Source organism: Scardinius erythrophthalmus, assembly GCF_964197995.2.
Source record: "Scardinius erythrophthalmus genome assembly, chromosome: 1".
NCBI classification, from domain to species: domain Eukaryota; kingdom Metazoa; phylum Chordata; class Actinopteri; order Cypriniformes; family Leuciscidae; genus Scardinius; species Scardinius erythrophthalmus.
This window is the reverse complement of record NC_138221.1, coordinates 36,143,327-36,165,480: the sequence shown is the minus strand read 5'-3', so window position 1 is coordinate 36,165,480 and position 22,154 is coordinate 36,143,327. Positions and strand designations below refer to the sequence as shown.

At 40.3% G+C, this 22,154-nt stretch overlaps 1 protein-coding gene across 1 annotated transcript in view; it reads left to right on the top strand.

Annotated features, from left to right (window-relative positions):
* The window catches only part of baiap3 (BAI1 associated protein 3), a gene marked incomplete at both ends in the record, with an annotated part of 38,835 nt that overhangs the window by 4,053 nt on the left and 12,628 nt on the right, over nucleotides 1-22,154 (top strand). The window contains 15 exons of the mRNA XM_081367473.1: nucleotides 9,049-9,136; nucleotides 13,138-13,215; nucleotides 13,328-13,435; nucleotides 14,972-15,031; nucleotides 15,613-15,679; nucleotides 16,069-16,282; nucleotides 16,380-16,424; nucleotides 16,504-16,581; nucleotides 16,711-16,816; nucleotides 16,918-17,025; nucleotides 18,032-18,124; nucleotides 18,208-18,311; nucleotides 18,527-18,644; nucleotides 21,062-21,186; nucleotides 21,556-21,646. Coding sequence (XP_081223599.1) covers nucleotides 9,049-9,136; nucleotides 13,138-13,215; nucleotides 13,328-13,435; nucleotides 14,972-15,031; nucleotides 15,613-15,679; nucleotides 16,069-16,282; nucleotides 16,380-16,424; nucleotides 16,504-16,581; nucleotides 16,711-16,816; nucleotides 16,918-17,025; nucleotides 18,032-18,124; nucleotides 18,208-18,311; nucleotides 18,527-18,644; nucleotides 21,062-21,186; nucleotides 21,556-21,646 — 1,483 coding nt within the window. The remainder of the gene's footprint in view (nucleotides 1-9,048; nucleotides 9,137-13,137; nucleotides 13,216-13,327; nucleotides 13,436-14,971; nucleotides 15,032-15,612; nucleotides 15,680-16,068; nucleotides 16,283-16,379; nucleotides 16,425-16,503; nucleotides 16,582-16,710; nucleotides 16,817-16,917; nucleotides 17,026-18,031; nucleotides 18,125-18,207; nucleotides 18,312-18,526; nucleotides 18,645-21,061; nucleotides 21,187-21,555; nucleotides 21,647-22,154) is intronic.

The window sequence follows — 22,154 nt, the reverse complement described above, 5'->3', positions numbered from 1 at the left end:
TTTTTTGCTCTCCGATACAACCATTGAAGACTGAATAATGAAAATAAACAATATCGCTAAAATAATAAAAAGCTTCATGGAAAACTCTGTTTCCTAGCAACATGAATGTGGTCGACCAAATAAGTGTGCTTATTTGTGTGTGTGTGTGTGTGTGTGTGTGTGTGTGTGTGTGTGTGTGTGTGTGTGTGTGTGTGTGTGTGTGTGTGTGTCACTTGCATTTGTATAAATCACAGAAGTTCTAATAATCCATGCCTCCCATGCAATCACTTTTCAAGTAATAACAACACAGGAAGGTTTAAAAGCTTTGATTGGATATGTAAAACCAGGCACAGACACAAAAGTGTTCATAAATTTTATGCTGCAAGTTTATTGGTTACTGACCTTATATTATAGCTCAGAGGAATATCTGAAGTACGCGTCCTTCAGGCCCCACGCTGCAGACCATTCATAGGGATTGGCATTAGTAATACGTACTGGTTAGTAACTTGAACGCCCGAAGGCGGCCTGTAGCAGGGTCTGAGTTGTAAACACCTGTCTCTAGGTAGCTGCAGAGAATGCATGAGAAGGCATGACCGGGTCCTCGAATGCACTCAATGCCAGCTAAAGAAGTCGAGTCTGTAGGTACAGGGGAACCGCTGGATCAGCCAAGAGCACCATGTAGTGCTACAACTGAGCGAAGCAGCGGAACCACGGATGCCACAGCCTTCAGGCAACAAACAGGGACCCAGCTCGAAAGGCCCAGAGGCGGCCCGAGACAGGGTCTGAGTGTGTAGTGCGACTCTTACCTGTCTCTAGATGACCCCAGAGAGTGCGTGAGAAGGCGAAATCGGGTCCTCGAACCACACCGAACTGTTGGCTGGCGAAGCAAGAGGTAGCTGAAGGTTGCAAGGCTGTACAGGGTCGCACACCAACAGTCTAAACCTCTATGGACTCAGGAACAGAGGAAATTGCTCTTTCTTTGAAAATGTAGGTACCGCTGGCTCCGCTTTACGAGAGCCAGCCGCGGATCAGACCTACACAAACATAGACTCCTGCCAGTCCTCCTCCGGGGGGAGGGAGTGGATCGGTGACCATCTTCAAGAGCTCTCTACTCCAGTGAAGGCTGCTGCGGAGGCAGGGGGGCGCCCTCAGCTATGTGCAGGTGGAGGAACTACCACCAGCGACGGGGTGATGGCAGCAGCGGGCAGAATGTGTCAGACCTCCTCCATCTACTCCTGAGCAGCAGAGAACTGTTGGGTGCAGTTCTCCGCTGCGTCGCCGAACAACTCAACCTGGGAAATTTGGGAGTCCAGGAACCGAACCCTGTCTGCATCCACCATATCAACCAGCCAACTATGATGCTTCTGAACCACCAGGGTGGACATCACTAGACTGATCGTGCAGGCCGCACCGCTTGTGCTCCGGAGAGCCAAGTCAGTTGCAGTGCAGAGCTCACTACCCTTGTGCATATCCATGAGTGTTTTGGGTGCATATCACAGAGCCAAGTCAGTTGCAGTGCGGAGCTCACTCATGAGCACACGGTCTAGACTACCCTTGTGCATATCCATGAGTGCTTGCCCGCAAGCTCTATAAACTCCGTCCGTAAGAACAGACGAACGAAACGAGGCTCCCCCGAGCCAGATGCAGCGGCCGCCGGACACAGGTGTGCCGCGACAGACCGCTCCACTGAAGGGACAGCCATGTAACCTCTCACTGCACCTCCTTCAAGGGTAGTGAGGGGGGAGAAACTATCCAGATCATTTCCAACAGTAAAAGCGGCGGGCTGAGGACCAGCACGGCCCGCCCCGAAAAACCAATCATCCAACCGCGACTGAGCGGGACACGGTGGAGGGTTCCACTCGAGCCTGACAGCCGCAGCGTCCCGTTTCAGTATAGCTGATAACTGTGGATCCAGCTCAGGCAACGTTGAACTCCCCGAAGGGGACAATGCAGCTGAGTTATCACCTTCAGAACCCAGCTCACACTCCGATGTTGCAATCGGCATCCTGTCCTCCTGGGGAACCTTCAATGGAACCTCTGGCCCGTCCATTACAGACAAGCCAGCGCGCTCAACAAAGGAATCCATTGGTATCGGTGTGATGACATCGTGAGGAGTCCATGGGGAATGGTTACCGGGCAGAACCTCCATCACTATCCTACGATCACCCAAATCACACTGCACCCGAGGGTGGGGTGTAGAAATGGGGACTCGTGTTCTCATGTTCCCGCAATGAGAACACAAACTATCCACAAAAGCTGCTTCAGTGTGCTGTAAGCCCAAACACATGATGCAACAATTGTGACCATCACAGGGGGACAGGGAACGACCGCATTCAGAAACGTACGGGCGAAATGACATCTTGAAAAAGACGCAAGCGCACCCGTGTTGCTCTTTCAGGAAATAAACGCTCTCACCAGTGCCGGAGCACACAGGGGAATAATCGCGGCAACACTGAAAAGGATGGTGCAGCCTGTACCAGTGAAGCACTCACTCTCTTCGCCCTCAACCGGCCGTCAGACAAACAAACACAAACAGAGATTTGCTTTGCTGTTAAAACAGAAGTTGAGCAGTTGAGAGCTTAGAAAGCTTGTGATCACCGCTGTTACGCACTGTAAACATCAGCATCGGGAAAGACTTCCTGAAGCACTGACACACTCGCTTGTTGTAATACAACATACTCTTCGGAGACTTCAACATGAAGACCGATCGGCTCCGAAGTGAAAGACAACTGGTGCGTGCATCCACTTCCGTATTTATACCCACGCTGCGGGGCGGGGCATGTGATGGGATTCACGCACGCCAATTTCGTTTTTACAATACTCGAAGATGACAGGCTCCCTAGCCTGATCCCAATCAGTCGACACGTCGACTACGTCGAACGTGCCCAACTGAAAGGGAACTAGTGACAACAAAAGCCGACTGTGCTCTCACCTCTAGTCGTTTGCGTCTCGGCCAAAAAGCTGCGCCAAAAAGCTAGGCTCATGTTATTATGAAAATAGTCATGCATTTGAAAGCTCAGTTAAGATTACATAAAATTATAACAGCCTTATGTCTGTACCATCTTGACTTCTTTGCTCCCTATCAACACTTTCGCTTTTATTCTCGTGGATTAATTTGTTCAGTAAACTGGACAGCCAATTAGAGTTCTCTTTTTCACCGATAGCCCGATGCTGATTCAACATTCTGAATCGGCCCAGAAAAGCCCAGATGGCATCCGACTAGAGCCAACGGTGTGGAACACTCCGAACAAACTAAGCCAACCAATGCTCAAAAATGGCCCTATGTTGCCTGATGGCCGCCCGTCGACTTGGTGTGTCCTGGTCTTAAAGACCGCAGCCTTTAGTGTCAGCTCTTACTAGCTGGCCACCATTACACTCACCCCCTATCTGGGTCACGGCACCAATGGAACCTTTCTGGTTCTACTCACACCGCTCCAAACAAGATTCAAACCATCATGGGAGGAGAGCGCGCTAACAAGGACTTGGGGACAAAGACCACAGCCTCTACCATCAGTCACAATTCCGTCTCTTCAGGCCAGGGGAGTAAGTTTTACCCGCACAGCTCTTAGGCCGTGTGTCCACCAAAGCGTTTTTAGCCAGCTGAAAATGCTAGACGCGCTGTTGAAAATGCCTAGCTGTGGGCGCTTGAGAGCGTTTTTTTTTTTTTTCAGTTGAGACGCTTCGTTGCTATGATACAGAATATCCACAGCACAGATTAGTTGTACGCAGATAATTTGTTTCATACTAAAAATTAATTTTTCATCCATTTTGTTCGGTTAACTGTCGTTGTACAGAAAGAATGTTGTGACAGTTGGTCGGTGTGGTATTTGTCCCGCCCCTCCTCCACTGTGATTGGACGGCTGTGTAAAAGTGACAGTGATGAGCGCTGCGTTTTACCCAAAGTTGAACATTCTTCAACTCTCGGCGACCTGTAAAAAACACCGAGCGCTCAGTGTGAAAAAAACGCTCCGCGTTACGCTCATGCCGTTTTAAAAACTGAGTCAGGATCTGAGTCAGAAGAAAAAGTGGAAGAGTTATACAGGCTGGTATTCAAGTCGATGTATCAGAATGGTAATGGGTTTTATGTATCGCTCTCTACAACATTGGACACATTACGGTAATTAATATGATTAGCCTTTTGCTTGACTACGTTATCAAACAGCTAATAATGTGTTGCTAATGTTACACAAACCATGTTCCCATTCGTCATCTCAGAGTCAGATAGATGCCTTCTAAAAATCAGCATCCTTAGAAATGCTTTGAACAACTTAGAACATCAGTGGAGAAAGTATCATACAATCGTAATATATACATCATATACATAATTCACCTGCTATATTGCTAAATGTACATGATTTTTCATATCAACAGAAAACTATACCGGGATAACCAGGCTTCTCTTGAGACTCCCCTGCTTCACAGCATAGTAATGATGATATGCTAAAGCCCGTCGCACATTGACGTGATTGGTTACAAGGTAGTTTGCGCCAGCCATTTCAAACTGCATTTTTGTCTTTGGTTCACTGGAGTTTTAAGGAGAAAATACTCAGCAATGGTGTTGGCTTATGAATTTGCAAATGGTTTGTCTTACGGCATATTAAAACATCACATATAAACAACATTAAAAACTTTATTTTCACCACAGGGGGTCTTTAAGAGTTTATATTAGAATCTTTGGCTTTTAATGGAAAACTTTGATATCTTGGCACAGTTTTGACACTTTGGAGATCTCTTCTGAAGCTCTAGAGGAGATGACTAAGGTATTTTCCCAGGAGAGAAATCTGAGAAACAGGCAACTTAAATGTGCTCTAAGCAGTGTTTTTGAATACCACACATAAAATGTAATCACTACCTGACAGATTTCACTGAAATAAATATCGCTACCTGTCACTATAACAGTACTAGGCTCTATAAACAGCTAAAAATAGTGAAAGAAGCAGCCTCTGAAAAACAGGTATGTGATGTTTCCTTATTTATATGGATTTGCATATTTTCCGGTTTCTGTATGATGGTTACTGGTTACTGTATGATGACTGAAATCGCTTTTCTAATAGTACTTTCATGCACGAATTGCTTTTGACAGCGCTGCATGAGCTCACGGCACCATCTGTGGAACACCCGTAGCATGTTAGCCGGGGTTCAAAGTGCCAAATGCGGGTAAAAATTGGCGTTGAAACGGTTTTACTCACCAGTTGCCCAGAAACGTTTGTATGAATTTTGACAATGCATGGTTGTGAGAATGTGATATACTGTAGCTTAGTGCAATCATCAATTGTTGTAAAAACATGCTGACGCCACGTGACTGACATTTGCCATGAAAGTACAGCAATAGCAATTTAAGAGCAGCCAGCTGGCTCATTCTGCGCAGCTTCTCCAGAGCGTCTGTGCGAGATCTGATGACGACACAGCTGTTTCACGATTGGCCAATAACAATAACAACAATCACTTGTGTTTCGTGTTTACTATGACACCATCTCAGCTGATGCTAACAAATTTGTGGTCTTAGAACAGTAAAAACTCTTTTCATATAATCTTAATATTATGTTGTGTCATGTTTTTCAAAATAAAACTGCAGTATATAAACTTTTTATGTTATATAAATTGTATAGGCTTATGTTAAACTTTATTCTTGTACATATGGCTGCATTAAGTATTGAACGAAAAGTGTTGCTCTATGAAAACATCTGAAATCTCTGTGTATTTGTCAAATATTGCATCTAATCACTTCGTCTGTGATAAGTATGCAAACACCTCACAGGTGTCACCATGGGAACATCCAAATTCATGTCTCTCCGACAGCAAGCGGCAAATCTCAGAGATCAGTTACATCCAGCCGAATTTGAAACACACTTATTGTTGTTCTGATGTCAGCACAAGAACAGGGAAAAATATAAGCTTATTTCACATTTTTGAAAACCTCCTAAAAAATGAGCACTGGTAATTACTATAATATAGTGAAATATTAACAATTAGTAAAAAATAAAAAATATTTAGTCAGTCTAGAAGGATCACTTTAAATGTCCATCTGTGGAGAAAGATGTATTAAAACTATATGGCATAGTTACAACATCTACCAGCAGGGTCTCATACCACATTCAGACACTTCCAACAATGCAACATCTTTATGTGCCATCCTTTTTAAAAACATAATTCAGTATCTAACAAATAATAATAAATACAAAATGTAAAAATATACAATTGACTCTTGCAGCTTTAACGTTTATTCTTTTAATTCAGCTAAGAGGTCACATCGTGATGTATAATTTCTTCTGTTGGTCAGTGGTCACATCTTCACGCGATACGAATTTGCAGGTCAGAGTTCTCCAAACTCGAACGCGAACTTAATCACAGCGAAATTCACATGAGCTTGCATTAGCGGTTTCGAGCATTTGCATGCTTATGATTATGAATGGGAGTGACTAAAACAAATATTATAATGTGACTGGCCATTTGGGTCCATGCTAACCAGCCAAATCTTGACACCTTGTGGTCTGATGACATGTTTTTGGAAAATAGGGTTTTAGAGAAAGGGTGCATTCTTGAAATTAACAAAATTATAGACGTTAACAAAATGACTAAAATCGCTCTCATGCAGCACCTTTGCACTTTTTTTTTAACTCACTGCCGTCTATGAGGAACAACTCTAATCTCTAAATCTCATTTGCGATTTTTTTATTTCTCACGAGTAAGAATAAAACGGTCCAGACAGCCCTAGATTTATCAGACAATGATTTAATGTGCGGCCTCATTTAGTCCATATTTATATGGATGTATGCAGACTCAAGGTGTCATCCCTAATTCATCTTCTGAGGGAATCCCAGGAGCGCTCTGTTGGATATTTAGAGGTGCAGGTATCTAATGCACACCTGCTGTGATGCTGTTGATAAAAAAATTGTCTGGAGTGCTGTGGGCTGGATAAATAATGAGAGACGGGAGGGCTGGAGCTCACCGAGGGGGTCTGGTCTGTCTGACAGCTGTATGGCCATACTAATGCATTCCCCGCTCATTCCTCCACACTCTACTGAAGTCAGGCAGGGCAGAGCACGAGAGATGGACGATATTCCCTAGGTACTGCGCTCTGCCAACCAATCCCGCATTGAACGGCTATCATCACCATGACGACCGGGTCTGGAAAATTAGCAAGTGGCAGGGGTCCAAGAGTTCACCCCGCTTTGTGGGAGTTGCATACCCCCCCTCCCCTTCCCCGCTCCCCGCTCCCCGGATCGCCTCCTGATAATATAAATGAAGTTGGACAGGGTGTAAGAGTCTTGATCAGAAGCGGCAAGACACGATTGTATAATTGTTGCATTGACGATGTTTAAGCAGTGCATGCGGCAGGGACTCTAATGAGGGCGGAAAATGTCCATCATCTTCTTATCTCCATGGAGGCCATTTCTCAGGGACGCGTTTCAAGCTGTTGATTTTCAGGCTTGTCAGAGGGATGGGGAGGCCTGTCACCTCAATCCCCAGTGAGCGCAGGCGTTCTGTAGATAAACTCGATCAACAAGGTCCACAACAAGTTCTGAAATCCGCTGTCAGTGTTTCCCAGCATGTTTGTTTGTTTCGCTTGGCTGAGACACATCTGGTTTCTGATCCCCTTCTTTTAGATATGTAAAGTAACGGATTACCTGCCTCGCTGAAAAGACCGGCATACATTTCCATTATGCCCCGGGGTGGTTAGTGCTGGTTTGGTACTAGTTGACATGTGGAGTATCAAAGCAGTGTTCACCAGAGAAATGCATCTGAAGAAGCTGTTTGATCTAGGTTAAGTCGCCTGGTGAGAACAAACCACTAAAGGTATAGCAATTAGGGGTGTGCAGAAAAGACGTGTCAAGAGCAAGTGTCTTTTGCAACCTGATCTCACGAGGAAACAATTCGTGGCAATTTCGTATAAATTCGTATAATGTAAGCCGCATGAAAACTTGCCATTTTTAGAAAAAAAGTAAGCATGAAGGTCCACCCCTTAACATATTGAATGAAAACATGAGAATATCATATAAATTCATACAAATTGGTCACAAATTTGCCATTGATGTAACTTGCTATGAGTGCGTTGATCTATTGCAATGATAAAATAATCTTTTCTGTATTCAGATAGAACAGGATGTGGGCGGAGCTTAAACAGGAAGTTCATCGGCATTAATGAAAGGCCTATTTTTCTATGTAATTGTATTTCATAGTTTCCCTATTGCAAATATTCCCTGTGGATTTCATACAATTATTTATTCCCTGTTTTATTACAACCTGTCAGTTAAAATAAAGTGAGAAATAGAAGCATGTTATCTTGCAAGTTTTAAAAAATAGGCTACTTTTAAACAGCAGAAAATAGGTATGATACGGTTTCATAGTTTAATGTTGTTCTTGAAAATGTTTAATTTCTGGGACGGCCAATAAATTGAGATACAGTGTGACCACCAGAACTTGAAATCGCTTGAAATCACACCACTTTACCACAAGGTACTTTTTCCATGTGCTTATTTTTATAGCAAATTTTCTTTTATTATTATGTGGTTGAATTATTATTCATTGTTATTAGTCATTATTTGTGGTATTCAGTAGAAGGTATTCAGCATATCCCTATAGTAGCAACTGCTACTAAGTATTATTGTTCACATTAGTGTTTGCATTGAACAGAGAAGTTTAACTTCTCCTGAAACCATGATCACAGTCTGAAAGTAAAAGCTTCATGCTAATTTCTCCTCATCCTGTCTTATGTCAGCATCGCTCTTAGTTTCAGCCTAAACTTGACAATTTGACAGGTTTTTACCACTTCTCCATTTATCTCTGTTCAAGTAATTGCATGTCAACCCAAAACAAGCATTTGCTGGATGCCTGTCAAAGATTTATCAGTGTTGCTCATCTTATCTTATCAGTGTGAATGAGCAGCACTCCAGAAGTCCAGGTGACATTTCAGCATATATGTGATACTGATTACAGTGAAGCAGAACCAGGAAAAAAACGTCCCATTCTCGGCTGGAAGGGAAACTCTTTTTTGAAGCCACATTGTGTAATTAAATGTAAACAAAGGTGAAATGTTTCGCAACTGAACTGATCCGTCTCTATTTCCAGGGTTGCCAGGGGAAACGGAGATTTCTTTGACCGCATGAATAAAATCCTCCAGAAACAGGATAGTCTGCTGTCTGCCGACCAAACGGAGGTAACCACATTCTTCAAAATATTGCATCGCTGCTTTCTCCTGGGTGTATCCCTGTCACCATATTCCCCTGTGTGTTCAATCTGAAGAATCAGGTCATATTAAAGGTACAATATGTAAGAATTTTGCATTAAAATATCCCAAAATCTCAAGGCCAGTGTTATATATTTTGTTAAGTTGATTACTTACAATATCCCAAATGTTTCCAACTATTTTTAAATCGTGAGAAAAATGCAATTTTAACCAAGGAAATGGGGCGTTAGTGCAGGGGAGATCTGGGAGTCGCCAGTCAATTGCGTCATATCCGCGTTACCCTCGGTTTCCGCTCGTACTGCGTGGAGTCAGAGAAAGTCTAATGAGGGGCTTTGGTGGAGTCCTGGACAAAATGCGGAAGTTGTTGTTGTAGCGTCTATCAAGCAACAAACGTTGGCTTGTTTCGTGCAGTCGTTATCTTTACCAACTGCTGCTGGTTCTGTCGACAAAGCATGCCTAATTTTATATTTTCCAAATGTAGCATTCGGTAATAGTTATGTTTATGTAAGGAAAGTATGATTGCTTTAGATTTGTGTTTAAGGTTAGTTTATTGACATTGTTTATCTGGTGTTTATGGCAATTTAAATAAATATAGCATGTGTTATACATAAAGATTAATCAGTATGTGTGGGTACAACTACAATATACATGTGGGTACAATGTACAAATGATGTGGGTATGTTCGAATGTACTTTTACAATTGTTTAGAACACGTAAAACTGTGCCGCGTTATCACAACAATGAATTCGACATACAGTAACATCTATGATAACCAATATAGTATTAAACTTGCGGTTAATTCATTTTAATGAAATAAAAGTGTGATGAGGTTCAAGAGTCAGGAAGGAAGAAGAAAGTCGTCGTGACTGGGACTTTATTAAAATAAAACAAACAAAAGTCGCGCACAACGCACATTCGATTCCCGTCTGACTGATTTACATCCACGCTGAATTTAAACCCACAGTTCCCATCATTCCACGCTCCACATCGTCATCAAGCTACGCCGTTGTTGTTGTTTGGAATGTAGCGCCCTCTAGCGGCCAAAAAATCTTGCATATTGTACCTTTAAAGTAGTTCTCTCTCCTGAACATTGCGGTGGGATTCAGCAATCACAGAAACTCACCCTCACTATTCCCCTAATATACAGACAGCATCAGAGTTAATGTGCTTCAATTAGATGTTTACTGAAGAGCGTTACTCTCCCACTGTTCTAGCAGTATATGTTGAAAAGGACAGCAATCAATGCTGGCTGAGACTTTGCCTTCAAGTGGTTCTCGGTGATAAAAATGTCATTACCACTTTCAATGGCTACTGTTTACTCACTATTGAAGCATCCTACAGAAATATGTAGTCCTGACAATCTAATCACGCAATTAATGTATGAAAATATGCTTTTTCACATCTTCATTGAACACAGTGATCCAACATTTACCATCTTTGTGGGGAAAATGATAAAAATATTGATTTATATATACTCCTGTAGCCCTCGGATGCATGAATTAGTGAATCACAAAGGTTTTTTTTTTCTTAGGCCAACCCAGTCATTGAGATTTTTGTCTCGCTTGAGCATCCTACTTCAGGTCATGCCACAACATTTCATTCGGCTAAAGGTCAGGACTTTGACTTGACCATTGGAAAACAGATAACTTCTCTGGCTGCTCCTTTCCGTTATTGATTTACTTGTGTGTTTAGGATCATTAGCATTGCGATGCACGACCTACACTCTGTTAACCGTCACCTCATGCATTGTTGTCATGACATTCACAAGTATATTTTTCTGTATAAATCAAGTCAGGTTTAGTGCCATTCATCTCATTGCATCTCATCTCATCAGAATACAATACAATGCCTATTGAAAAGAAATAGAAAGCAGACAGTCAAATTCACTAGCGTTTCTGCTGGGGAGATGCCGAGTACAATTAAGATTCATTATGCCCACAAAGACCGCAAGCTATCCAGTTCTTAGGCTGTAAATCATGATACTCCCACCACCATATGGCACGTCTGCTATGAGGGTCTGATGTCAGAATTCACCATTTTGCTGTGGATGAAAATAACTTTCCCATTTATGCCATAAAGATTGAATTTTATCTTGTCACTCTGGTAAATGTGTCTGGACCTTTCTTGTGGTCTTTAACAAAGCCGAAATGTGCAGCACTGTTCTTTTTGGCGAGCAGTGAATCCCTCCTTAATAACTTCCCACGCGCACAACTCTTGCCCAGTGTTTTCCTTACAGTGGATTCATAAACTCTGACAGCAGTAACTGCTAGAGTTATTGCTAGCAAACCGTTTCTCTGTTTTCCTTGGATTTTATGATCAAGTTACAGTTGCTAAAATTTTTATTGAATTGGCCACACCCATAGGAAGTTGCATCGGGATTACGGGAAGTGGACAAACAATAGAGTGCAACAGCCAGGTTCCGCAAGTAAAAATCCAATTAATTTTCTCCATAAGGGAATTGATTTTTAATGAAAACATACAAAACATTAAAGACAGACCTATTGTGAGCTACATGGCTATTAATCAATGGTATATGCTTCTGTTGAAGCTGGCAGTCCACATTATTTCAAATTATTTATTTTTTTAAATAATCATGTTTAACAGCAGAATTCCTGGTGTTCAGTTCAGTTCTCATACAACATCATCAGTATAGTCAGATCAATAATATTGTTGAATATTAAGCGTGGCTCATTAAAGCCGTTATGGACACAGTCTTGTACCTTTTTTTTCTTCTTAGAATCAGAGTTTCTAATGTTGATTCACCTCATAACTTGTTGGTTTGGATCATGGCATTTAAGTTTTTAAGGAAGACTTCTTAAATAAGTCCCTTTGGGAAAAATTATTAGGAAAAATACCTGTGAAAACTGGACGACACTCTATCAACACAGTGAAATTGAACAGGTCTTGTCATTCTGGGAAATTAAATGTTCTTCCATCCTGGTCCATATATTTGTTAAATGTAAATTAAGTGCAATCTACTGTTGGCTCTTTGTTTGCCAGGCCTAAAACATTTTTACTCCTTTAAAGTTTCAAAGAATCAAGACTTGATTAGAAATTTCACACTGTTGCAGTTATACGAATTTCTTGGAATTTCAGTTTTTGCAATTTAAATTTAAGGTTGAATAAACTGAAATTCCAAGAAATTCGTATAACTGCAACATGTTTGCCATTTTGATTCAAATTGCAGGAACTGAATTCAAATTCAAAATTCCAGACTGCAACATAGAGTCGGCCCAGATCCGGCCCACATCTGGTATACGCATGGAATCCACATGTACCAGATGTGGTCCGGATCTGGGCAGACACTACAGTATGTTGCTGTCTGGGATGGATCTTTAATTAATTATGAATAGCAAACATGATGTTATTAGTTAATAGCCATTTTATACTGAATGAGGACTTTAATTCATGGTGCATGGTTTGTCTGGTAGCTACCACAAGGTATTACAATATTAGTAAACCATGGTAGAACTTTTTTATCTGAGCGCCTCATAAATCACTTCATAAGCCTGTGTTGTGAATAAAACCTGTTTTATTTTTATTTTGTTTCAGATTCTCCCTGAAACTCCTGATAGCTGATTGTCAAGTCATTGATTAAAACATTTGAGTCAAATCACTCCCCTTGGAGAACTGATTGTGTTATACATTCACCAACTAAAAAGTAAACGATGTTCATTGACAAAAGTGCGAGTTTATCACTGTGCTATTGTCGAGATCCTTTTCATCTATTAACGTAACCCAGATAAAAGCTCATATTTTGGATCAAATTATCCATTTCTCACAGACGGTAATTCTGAAGAGCTCATAAACTCTCCTTTGGCCAGCTCATTGCTCGCAGCCCTTGAATCTACATGGTTACGGAATTGCTTTGAGCTCATTGTTACGCACAATTAATGATCTCCTCACTCTTCATTGATCACCTCACCTGTCATCTTTGTTTCTATTGGTTCTCCGTCCTCATGCATTTACAGGAGGAGAGCAGCTGCGCTCCTCCACCCCCAGAGTGCAAAGACCAGGCTTTTGTTCCAGAAAGAGCCACCAGGCATGAGGTGAGTCTCCTGGTTATCCTTTCAAAACGCAAGAATGATTCAGATTGCATGATTCCTTCTTGTGGCACATTGCTGTTTTTCTCCAATCGTAAAATCAATCTTTCTGTTTTAGCTGGATTTGTTGTATGAGGAGGCGATCTACACCGTGGTCAATCTAGTCGGGGTGCCGTCGCCAGAATATGTCACCAGCGAAGGGGACATTTTTAATTACCTGCAGAAGGTGCGACTCTGTTATTTGCTTAATAAAGATTTAAACACTCCCACATCCTTCCAATAACAACACAAATATCACAATATTTGTTGTGCCTTTGGTGCTCCAAAACCACCAAGACCTAAATAAATATCGTGCTCTGATTGATTTCTAAATGGAAATGAAATTGACAGGAATATTTGTTTTATCTTTTGTTTTCAAAGTGCTTGCGTTCCTTGAAGGGATTGTGGGGGAGCGGAGGGTTGTATGTGGGTGGTGGTGGGGGGTTTGTTTACTTTGACTTGGTTTTATGAGTTGGAGCAGATGCTCTTGTCTCAGACATGATTAAACATCAAAGCCCGTGCCCAATGGGGATTGATGTTCGGTGCTTATATTACACCTATGAAACCCCTGTCATTCCAGAGGAGCCTGATTACATTCTGAGACCTCTAACACTCAGGTGCAGCAGGTCTTCCGTTTGAAGTGTCTGATCTATAATGTTTTTTCTTCCAAAAAAAAAAAAAAAAAAAAAAAACTGACATAGCCTGAGCTTTGATTACCATCACTTCTATGAAAGGCAAAACCCCCTTTCCCAAGAATAATGGCCGTCAGCACTCATTTGAATTACATTTTTATGTAGAAGTTTAGATGCCATAAAGAGTTTTCTATGCAATGTTTCCGAAAGTTGAAAATTGTGATAGAAACTCTAATCAGAGCTTCTGGATCAAGTTGTGTTTAAGACTCTTAAGTAATAGTTTGATACTTCATTCGGACTCCAAATTAGAGACCTGTGAACAACACAACTCTTATATCTACAAGGAAAAACATTTTCTCCAAATATCACAGTATCTCTGAGACAAGAATGAACTTTTAGACAAGTTTGTCAATGGCTGCTCAATTAGATATTTTCGTATAAAAGACTCACTTAAATAATTAGTTCACTTAAAATTGAAAGTTCTGTAATCCTTTACTCACCTTCAGGTTGTTTCAAACCTATATGAATGTCTTTCTTCTTCTGTCTGGGAGACATCAACTGTCTGGTTACTGACATTCTTCAAAAATATCTTCTTTTGTGTTCAGCAGAAGAAAGACATTCATACAGGTTTGAAACAACTTGAAGGTGAGTAAATGATTTTCATTCTGAAGTGAACTAATTTTTTAAGTAAGTCTTTTATACACAAATGTCTAATTGAGCTGCCATTAACAAACAAACTTGTCTAAAAGTTCGTTCTTGTCTCAGAGTTGTTGATTTTTTTAAACAATTTTTAGACATTTTTTTTAGACATAAATACATTATCTTATACTTTTGTTGTCATATAGTTTCTAGAAAAGTCTAATAAGCCTATAGATAAATTTGTTTATGATGAAATAATAAACAAAAATAAAACATGCATTTATACACAGTACAACATCTATTATATTTGCATGCACTTCCAACTTCAGTTGTGCTGCTTAATATTTTTGTGGAATACTTACTGTAAGACTTGTGAAGATGTCTGTCATTGCATTTCTTAATCATGAATGATTCCAGAAACTAATCTTTCCCCTGATCACTTTCTCGCTCAGGTCTTTGATATGGGTCAAGAGGAGCATGACATCATCCTCCAGAGAGTCAGAGAATCGAAGGTGAGGGTTTTGTCTGATCCTATTCTGACAATCACAGCATATACTGCTGCCAGCTTTACATCAAGTGTCAACCTATCATTTCTTTAAATGCAGATTATTTTTCCTTTTGTATGAGTAAAGACTAAAGAAATCTTCAACATGTGGAAAATATTGATATGCATAGAGCCTCTCTTACTAAACAAATCAATAAAAATCAAGTTTCTACATGACTAAACTTTGAAATATCACTGTGAAAGATGCCCCAGTTACCTCTTGTAACCTCTTAGAAGGTCTTTGAAAAGGACAGAAAAATGTTGTGCCATTTCAATGTGCATCACAATGATCCAAGCTTTCATTTGAACAGCAGTCTCCCACTGCCTGTGTCATACACAACATACTCACTTCACATCTGAAAAAAGAAAACCTCTTTTGACTTCTTTGCTCTCGACAAGCCTTGGCACTAAAGCACGGCATGCTTGCGTTTATTTTACTGTGCACTCACTCAAGGTGCCGCCACCATGTCGAACAGCAAAATGAAACATGTTTCGGTTTGATTACTGCAGTAGTGCTTTCTAATCCAGGTGTGAAACGTTCTTTTGCAGAAAGCCAGCTTTTCTCTCAGGGTCTCGGTAATGAAAGGCAAAAATCTCATGGCGAAAGATGCCAATGGTAAGATATTTGAGCCTTTCGTGTATTATTCGTGTGCTTTTCTTCAAAAATCATGACCTTTTGTTGTAGTCTGTGGCATTGATTTTTGTTTCAGAGTAACCAGAAACAAACAAGAACAGCAAGACAAAACATTCACACCTGCATCCCTTAGAAAATCTTCAAAGGACATTTTATTTATATTACTTAAAGCATCATAGAAGCTGTGTTAGTTTTAGACTCTATTTTGTCTGCAAATTTTTTTTGTTCTCCTTTTGATGAGCCAAAATTCACACAACATTTATGATTCAGTAAAACCGAGTGGAAAAAAAGTGTTTTATCTGCTTTGAAACCATTTATCCTAGCCTTTGTGGAATTAATTAGCCGACATTTCTTTGCCTCACACTGGGTAGGCTACAGTGACCCCTACTGCATGCTGGGAATTCTCTTGGGACAATCACCCAAAGACACCGAGGAGAAGAAAGAGAGAAGGTTCAGTTTTCGCAAGAGACGGGAAAAGCTAGAGAAGCGCTCCAGTGTTAAGGAGGTGTTGGCGGGAAGGGACATCCAAGTGACCGAAGTCAAACCAGAGACTCTCAACCCAGTGTGGAATGAACACTTTGTTTTGTGAGCATCTTACTGTTAGAACTGAAAATGTAAAATCTGTAATCATCAGTTAGAATGTAACTGGGACATCGTTTTTAAATGTGATTGTTTTCCACAGTGACATTGATGACGTTCACAATGACCTTCTCCATCTGGACATATGGTAAGATGCATCAACAGATGTTCCTCAGAACGAGAGCAGTCTGTTTTTCTCACCGAAAAGTTGTTATTTTCCACCCTAGGGATCACGATGACGATGTTTCAGTTGCGGAAGCCTGTAAGAAGCTGAATGAAATCAGTGGATTCAGAGGAATGGGCAGGTAGATCACACAACGACTGTCTGTTGTCTAAAAGCTAATGAACCTGAGATGCATCTGACTCATTCTCTGCAAATGCTTGTTAAAATGCATGCCGAATGTATGACTCAAACTGTTGCATCATGATTTTAGATATTTCAAGCAAATTGCCAAATCCGTGAGGTCTAACGGGGCCGCTGCATCAGGAAGTGAGGAGAATGCTGATGATTTCCTAGGTTGCATCAACATCCCATTGAATGTGAGCTCTAATTCTGCACATTTAAGTTGTTATAATAGCCAGGCAACTCATCGAGTTTGTCACTGTATCTACTTTTGTGCCACTTTTTTGTCTCTCACTAGGAGATCCCGGTCGTTGGTTATGATAAATGGTTTAAGTTGGAGCCCAGATCCAGCGCCTCTAAAGTTCAGGGAGAATGTCACCTGATTCTTCGCCTCTTCACCACTCAGGTACTGCTGGAATCTAGCAGCACTCATTAAAGGGATAGTCCACTCTGAATTTTTTATTATCATTTATTCACCCTAATGTATTTCAAGTACTGCATGACTTCTATTCATCTGTGGAACACAAACATTGAATGCTGAAGAATGTACTCTTCAACATTTCCCAAAGGGGCTTCGCTTTTCCATCTACCTATTCGATGGGGATCCATGCTGTTGAGCTTCAATTGTAATTTTGGAACTCGAAAGCCCAGATTCCCATTTAATTGTATTTAAATAGACAAGAGCAGCTACTGCTGTAAAGTTTGGGGTCAGTAAGATTTTCAAAAAGAAATTAATTATTTTATTCAGCAAGAATGCATTCATTTGATCACAAGTGTCAATGCATTAAGAAGATTTCTATTCAGCATAACTGTACAACATTGATAATAATAATAAATGTTTCTTGATCACCAAATCAGCATATTGGAATGATTTCTGAAGGATCAATATAATATAATACAAATAGAAAAGTTATTTTATATTGTAATAATATTTCACTACATTACTGTTTTTACTGTATTTTTTATTAAATAAATGCAGCCTTGATGAGCATATGAGATTTTAAAACTCTAAAGGCCTGTCCACACCACAGCTATAACAATAATGGCACCGAGAAATTATATCATTGGAATCACTTTCAGATATTTTTTTTCCAGCTGATGAACAATAAAAAACATTGACAGCTAATAAGATCATTTAAAGTGGCAGACGACAAAGCTGCAGCTTGCGCTTAGAATAAACCGACCGCTATCGTCAGCTGTTGTGGATGCTATATAATTAGAGTTCTCTTTATAGTTATTGTTTTTGGTATGAATGGGCCTTTACCGACCCCAAACTTTTGAGTGGTGCTGTACATTCTAATGCATGATGGTTTGGAATGACAGGATGTGAGTAAATGACTTCATTCCTTTAAGATTAAAATGCCTATTCATCTTTATAATATGTATTCATCACTCTTTTTTCTGCTCAATAGAGAGACACAGCACTGAGTAAAATGGCCTCCAATGTAACCATTCACAAGAAGATGTTGAGTCAGATTCTGGACTATGAACACAATCAAATTCAGGTTGCACTTTTTTGTATTACATTGCCTAGCATTCATCTGCATCAAGCTTAGAGCTTGTCATAAATAATCCATTTTAATTGCAGAAAGAGCCTTATAACTGGAATGGACAAGTGTGTGCGGCTGCATGGACTGTGCTGTCCCATCATGCAGTGCAGGCTGACCTGTCCCCTCTGCAGCAGGCCATCATGTGCGTATTAAACATCAAACCTGCAGTGAGATCATATCTCGCCACGCAGTCGGCGTGTTTATTGACAGGATGAGCACTACAGCATGAAAACAGCACATGCTTATCATAACACCAAGGCCCATCCTGATAATCACTGCATGCTTTAGCTACACATGCCTGCCAACAGTGAGACTGACACTAGTGTGTAAAACGGATGTTTTTGAATGTGTTTGCAGCCGTTGGCAGTGTTACAGCAGCCATCACCGCTCTCAGAGGATGAGCTACGCTCTGCTTCTCAGGCTACTGAAAACCATGGAGGCAGAGTGGGAGGATACCGCTGTGCAAGGGGAGCTGGTGGGTCTTTACAACTCTGAACATCTGGGAAACGTCCATGTGCTGTAACACAGTGTCTGGACATCACTCTAGCACTTGTTTGAGTTTTACACATTAGGGGCGACTTCACTCTGCTGATGCTGCGCAAAAAAGCATTTTCCTGATTTGTCCACCGTTTTCCAGTAAAATGTCAACTTTTGTAGAAAAACGTACACTTACTTTAGAAGCAAATTTGCATGATATCAGGATTTATTGTCTGAGAATATTTTGGAGACAATAATGTTTCTGTTCTAAACGTAAATCTAAAAAATATGCATTCAGGTTTATGCTTGAAAATAGTTTAAACTTGTGATGTTTTAATATATTTTTGTAAACAACATACATATAATTTTGCTGAAGTAAACTTATGTTGCTTTAAAAGATATTTAGATAGTATACTGGAAAAAACACACAAATCAAACACGTTTTTGTGTTTAAAAAAAAAGTGTGGGGTCGTGAGACTCGTTTTTTTTTTTAAGTTTAAAAAGTTTAAAGGCCCTTTATGTCATGCCCTTTTATGAAGTCTTGATTTTGTTTTTGGGGTGTTCTAGACTGTCAATTCATGCAGCAGCAGCATATCTTACATGCTCACACCATCGTTTCTGTGTATCTATTAGCTGTAGCAAGCCATCTGCTGCAACAGCAGCAGCAATAATCTACCGCAGCGTGTCAGACCTAGTCTGCCAAGACAAAATACATTAAAGGGGTCCTATTATGTCCTTTTTATGAAGTCTTGATTTTGTTTTTGGGGTAAACAAGAATATGTTTTCATGCTTGATTGTTCAAAAAACACGTTATTTTTCACATATTTTACATTATTACAGCTCCTCTCTCTCCAGTCTGGCTCGAACATGCCGGTTTTGATGATGCCCCTCCTTCCGAAATACGAAATGTGTTGTGATTGGTTCGCTGACCCAGTGTGTTGTGATTGGCAGCGCTTAATAGGGATGGGCAAATGAAGCCTCATGAAGCACTGAGGCTTTTCCCTGATTGTTCTGGGAAAAGATTAGAAGCATCAAGAGTGTCGAAAACATCGCCATCTTGTGGCAGGTCAAATTTATAGCAGCCATAAACCCGAGTCCGCAGCGCCATTGTTTTATGTATTAAGCACAAATAAAAGCCTGACAATGCTAAATGTTCAGTTTTCTGATAATATAACTCACATATTAAAGTGTGGCAATAAATTAAATGTAACAATTATATTAATACTAATTATAAAAATACCAAAAGAATTGCTTGATGCAAATTAATGGTGGTCTAATTATTTTATGGTTTCTATGCTGTTTATAATAATGACAGAATACATGATCATGTAACATAGGCTATAGGCTTATTTATAAATACAAAAATAAATAATAGTAAATGGACTTCAACTTCAAAAAACCTGTAGAGTAGTGGTCTGGGTTCAAACATTTCGACACGCAAAGTGAAGCATTCACGTGACTGGAAAGAATGTGAGGCTTCGTTTTTCGTTGATCATGTGTTCCTCTGAACGAAATACGCGTTCCGGCACGGAGCTTCATGAGAAATTTCGCTACGAACTCGATACGCGCTTTGAAGCTTCAGTGTCATATGTAACATCACTAGCGCTTAGTGCATGTTTGGGAAATGTCCCACCCCTCCATAACTTCGAGTTCTTCTCCAGTGTAAATATGAGTAAGGATGGCGTCAATTTCAAACCAATTCGAGCCCGATTCAGACCCTGACAATGTTAATGAACAAGAGGACTGTCCAGAACGGATTTCATGCACAGATTTTTGTTGAATCCAAAAATGTGACCTATGTGAACCTAAGAAGGTAATAGTAGTGTAAACAGTTGCACCACTTTTGCTCCCAGGATTTCAGCGCAAACATCTGCGTCTTCACTAACCACCCGCAATCCACTTTTAATAAGGCGCAATATGCAGTGCATATTTATATAAAGTCAGAATGTAACATAATTAGTAAAGGATGTTTTCTTCCGTATTGTGACGTACATTTGAGTGAAACGGTTTTAATAAAAGAAAAATAAATGTAGGGCGTGGACTATCCATCGGTTGTTGATTGGATGGAGGCAGATCTGAATGTGAGCTAGTTGGTTGTAATAATGGACTAAATGATTGGAGAAGTCCAGCATACATCACCAGAGAAAAGTCTGCCATTTCACTGAAAAAAAGTGCCGCATTCCCCACAAACTTGCGCTCAGAATCGAAGAGTTGCACTGTGCGCTAATGTAATGTGTCGTTCCTTTAGCAAATCGGATACTAAAACAATGCAGTCAGCCTGTGCAAAAAAAAAAAAAAAAAACGCTGCTATGAGCAGGTGTAATTAATTCTTTGTGAATTCCCCCCTAAGGCTTTAGTTTGGAACTAATTCTTTTCATCTGGCTCCATCCTGTAATTGTGTGTTTCTGAGTGCAGGAGAGTCTCTTGGCAGAGAGCTTCAGACTTTACTGTGATTACTGCCTGTCTCAAATGAAGAGTATGCGTCAAGTATTCCCCTGCAACAATTCTGCTGCCATCATACGCTGTGAGCTTATGCTGAGGTAAAATTATACCCACACACATGTACACAGGCTACAAAGAATCATGAGCTCGCAGACCGGCATTCGCACGGTCGATTTTCTGGCCGAAGGACCAAAATAAATCTATTTATATTCAGATATTTCTCCCATCAATTGCAGCAGCTGTGTCTGCAAGCTCATGGTGATCTGCCCTTTCGGACTCTGTATTGGGTAGCGGGACACACGAAAATGGATTTCATGTGGGGTTTTTGCTACTACAATGTAGTACAGTACTCTAGGCTCAGACACACACCAACACATAAACATACTGTATGAACAAAGCTTGCAGTTTCCAGATAGCGCCGTTGAAACTGTTTTTTGGATATTGATCTTTGTGTATGTGTGCTTTAGGAGCATTGGTCACATGCAGTCAATGGCAGCCTTTAGAGAAGTGTGTTCAAACCGCAATGAACTGCACTTGGAAATAGCAACAGTTATAAAGGTAACTAGGTGTTCCAGACCAACAGTGAGACATACAGTGGTCCTGAGGGGTATTTGGACACTGAAGCCACACTTGCCAAAAATGTACACTGCAAGGATGCTTTAAATTAAAAAAAAAAAAATTATAAAAAAAGTTGTATATATATTGTATAAATATCTTTGCTATTTCAAATAAATGCTGTTCTTTTGAACTTTCTATTCATCAAAGAAAACTTTGTCATGGTTTCCACAAAAATATTAAGCAGTACAACTGTTTTCAACGTTGATAATAATAAGAAATGTTTCTTGAGCAGCAAATCAGATCATATTAAAATGATTTCTAAAGGATCACGTGACACTGACTGGAGTAATGATGCTGAAAATTCAGCTTTGATCACAGAAATAAATTATATTTTTAAAATATATTCAAGTAGAAAACAGTTATTTTAAATTGTAAAAATATCTCACAATATTACTGTTTTACTGTAATTTTGTTTTAAATAAATGCAGCCCTGGTGAGCAGAAGAGAC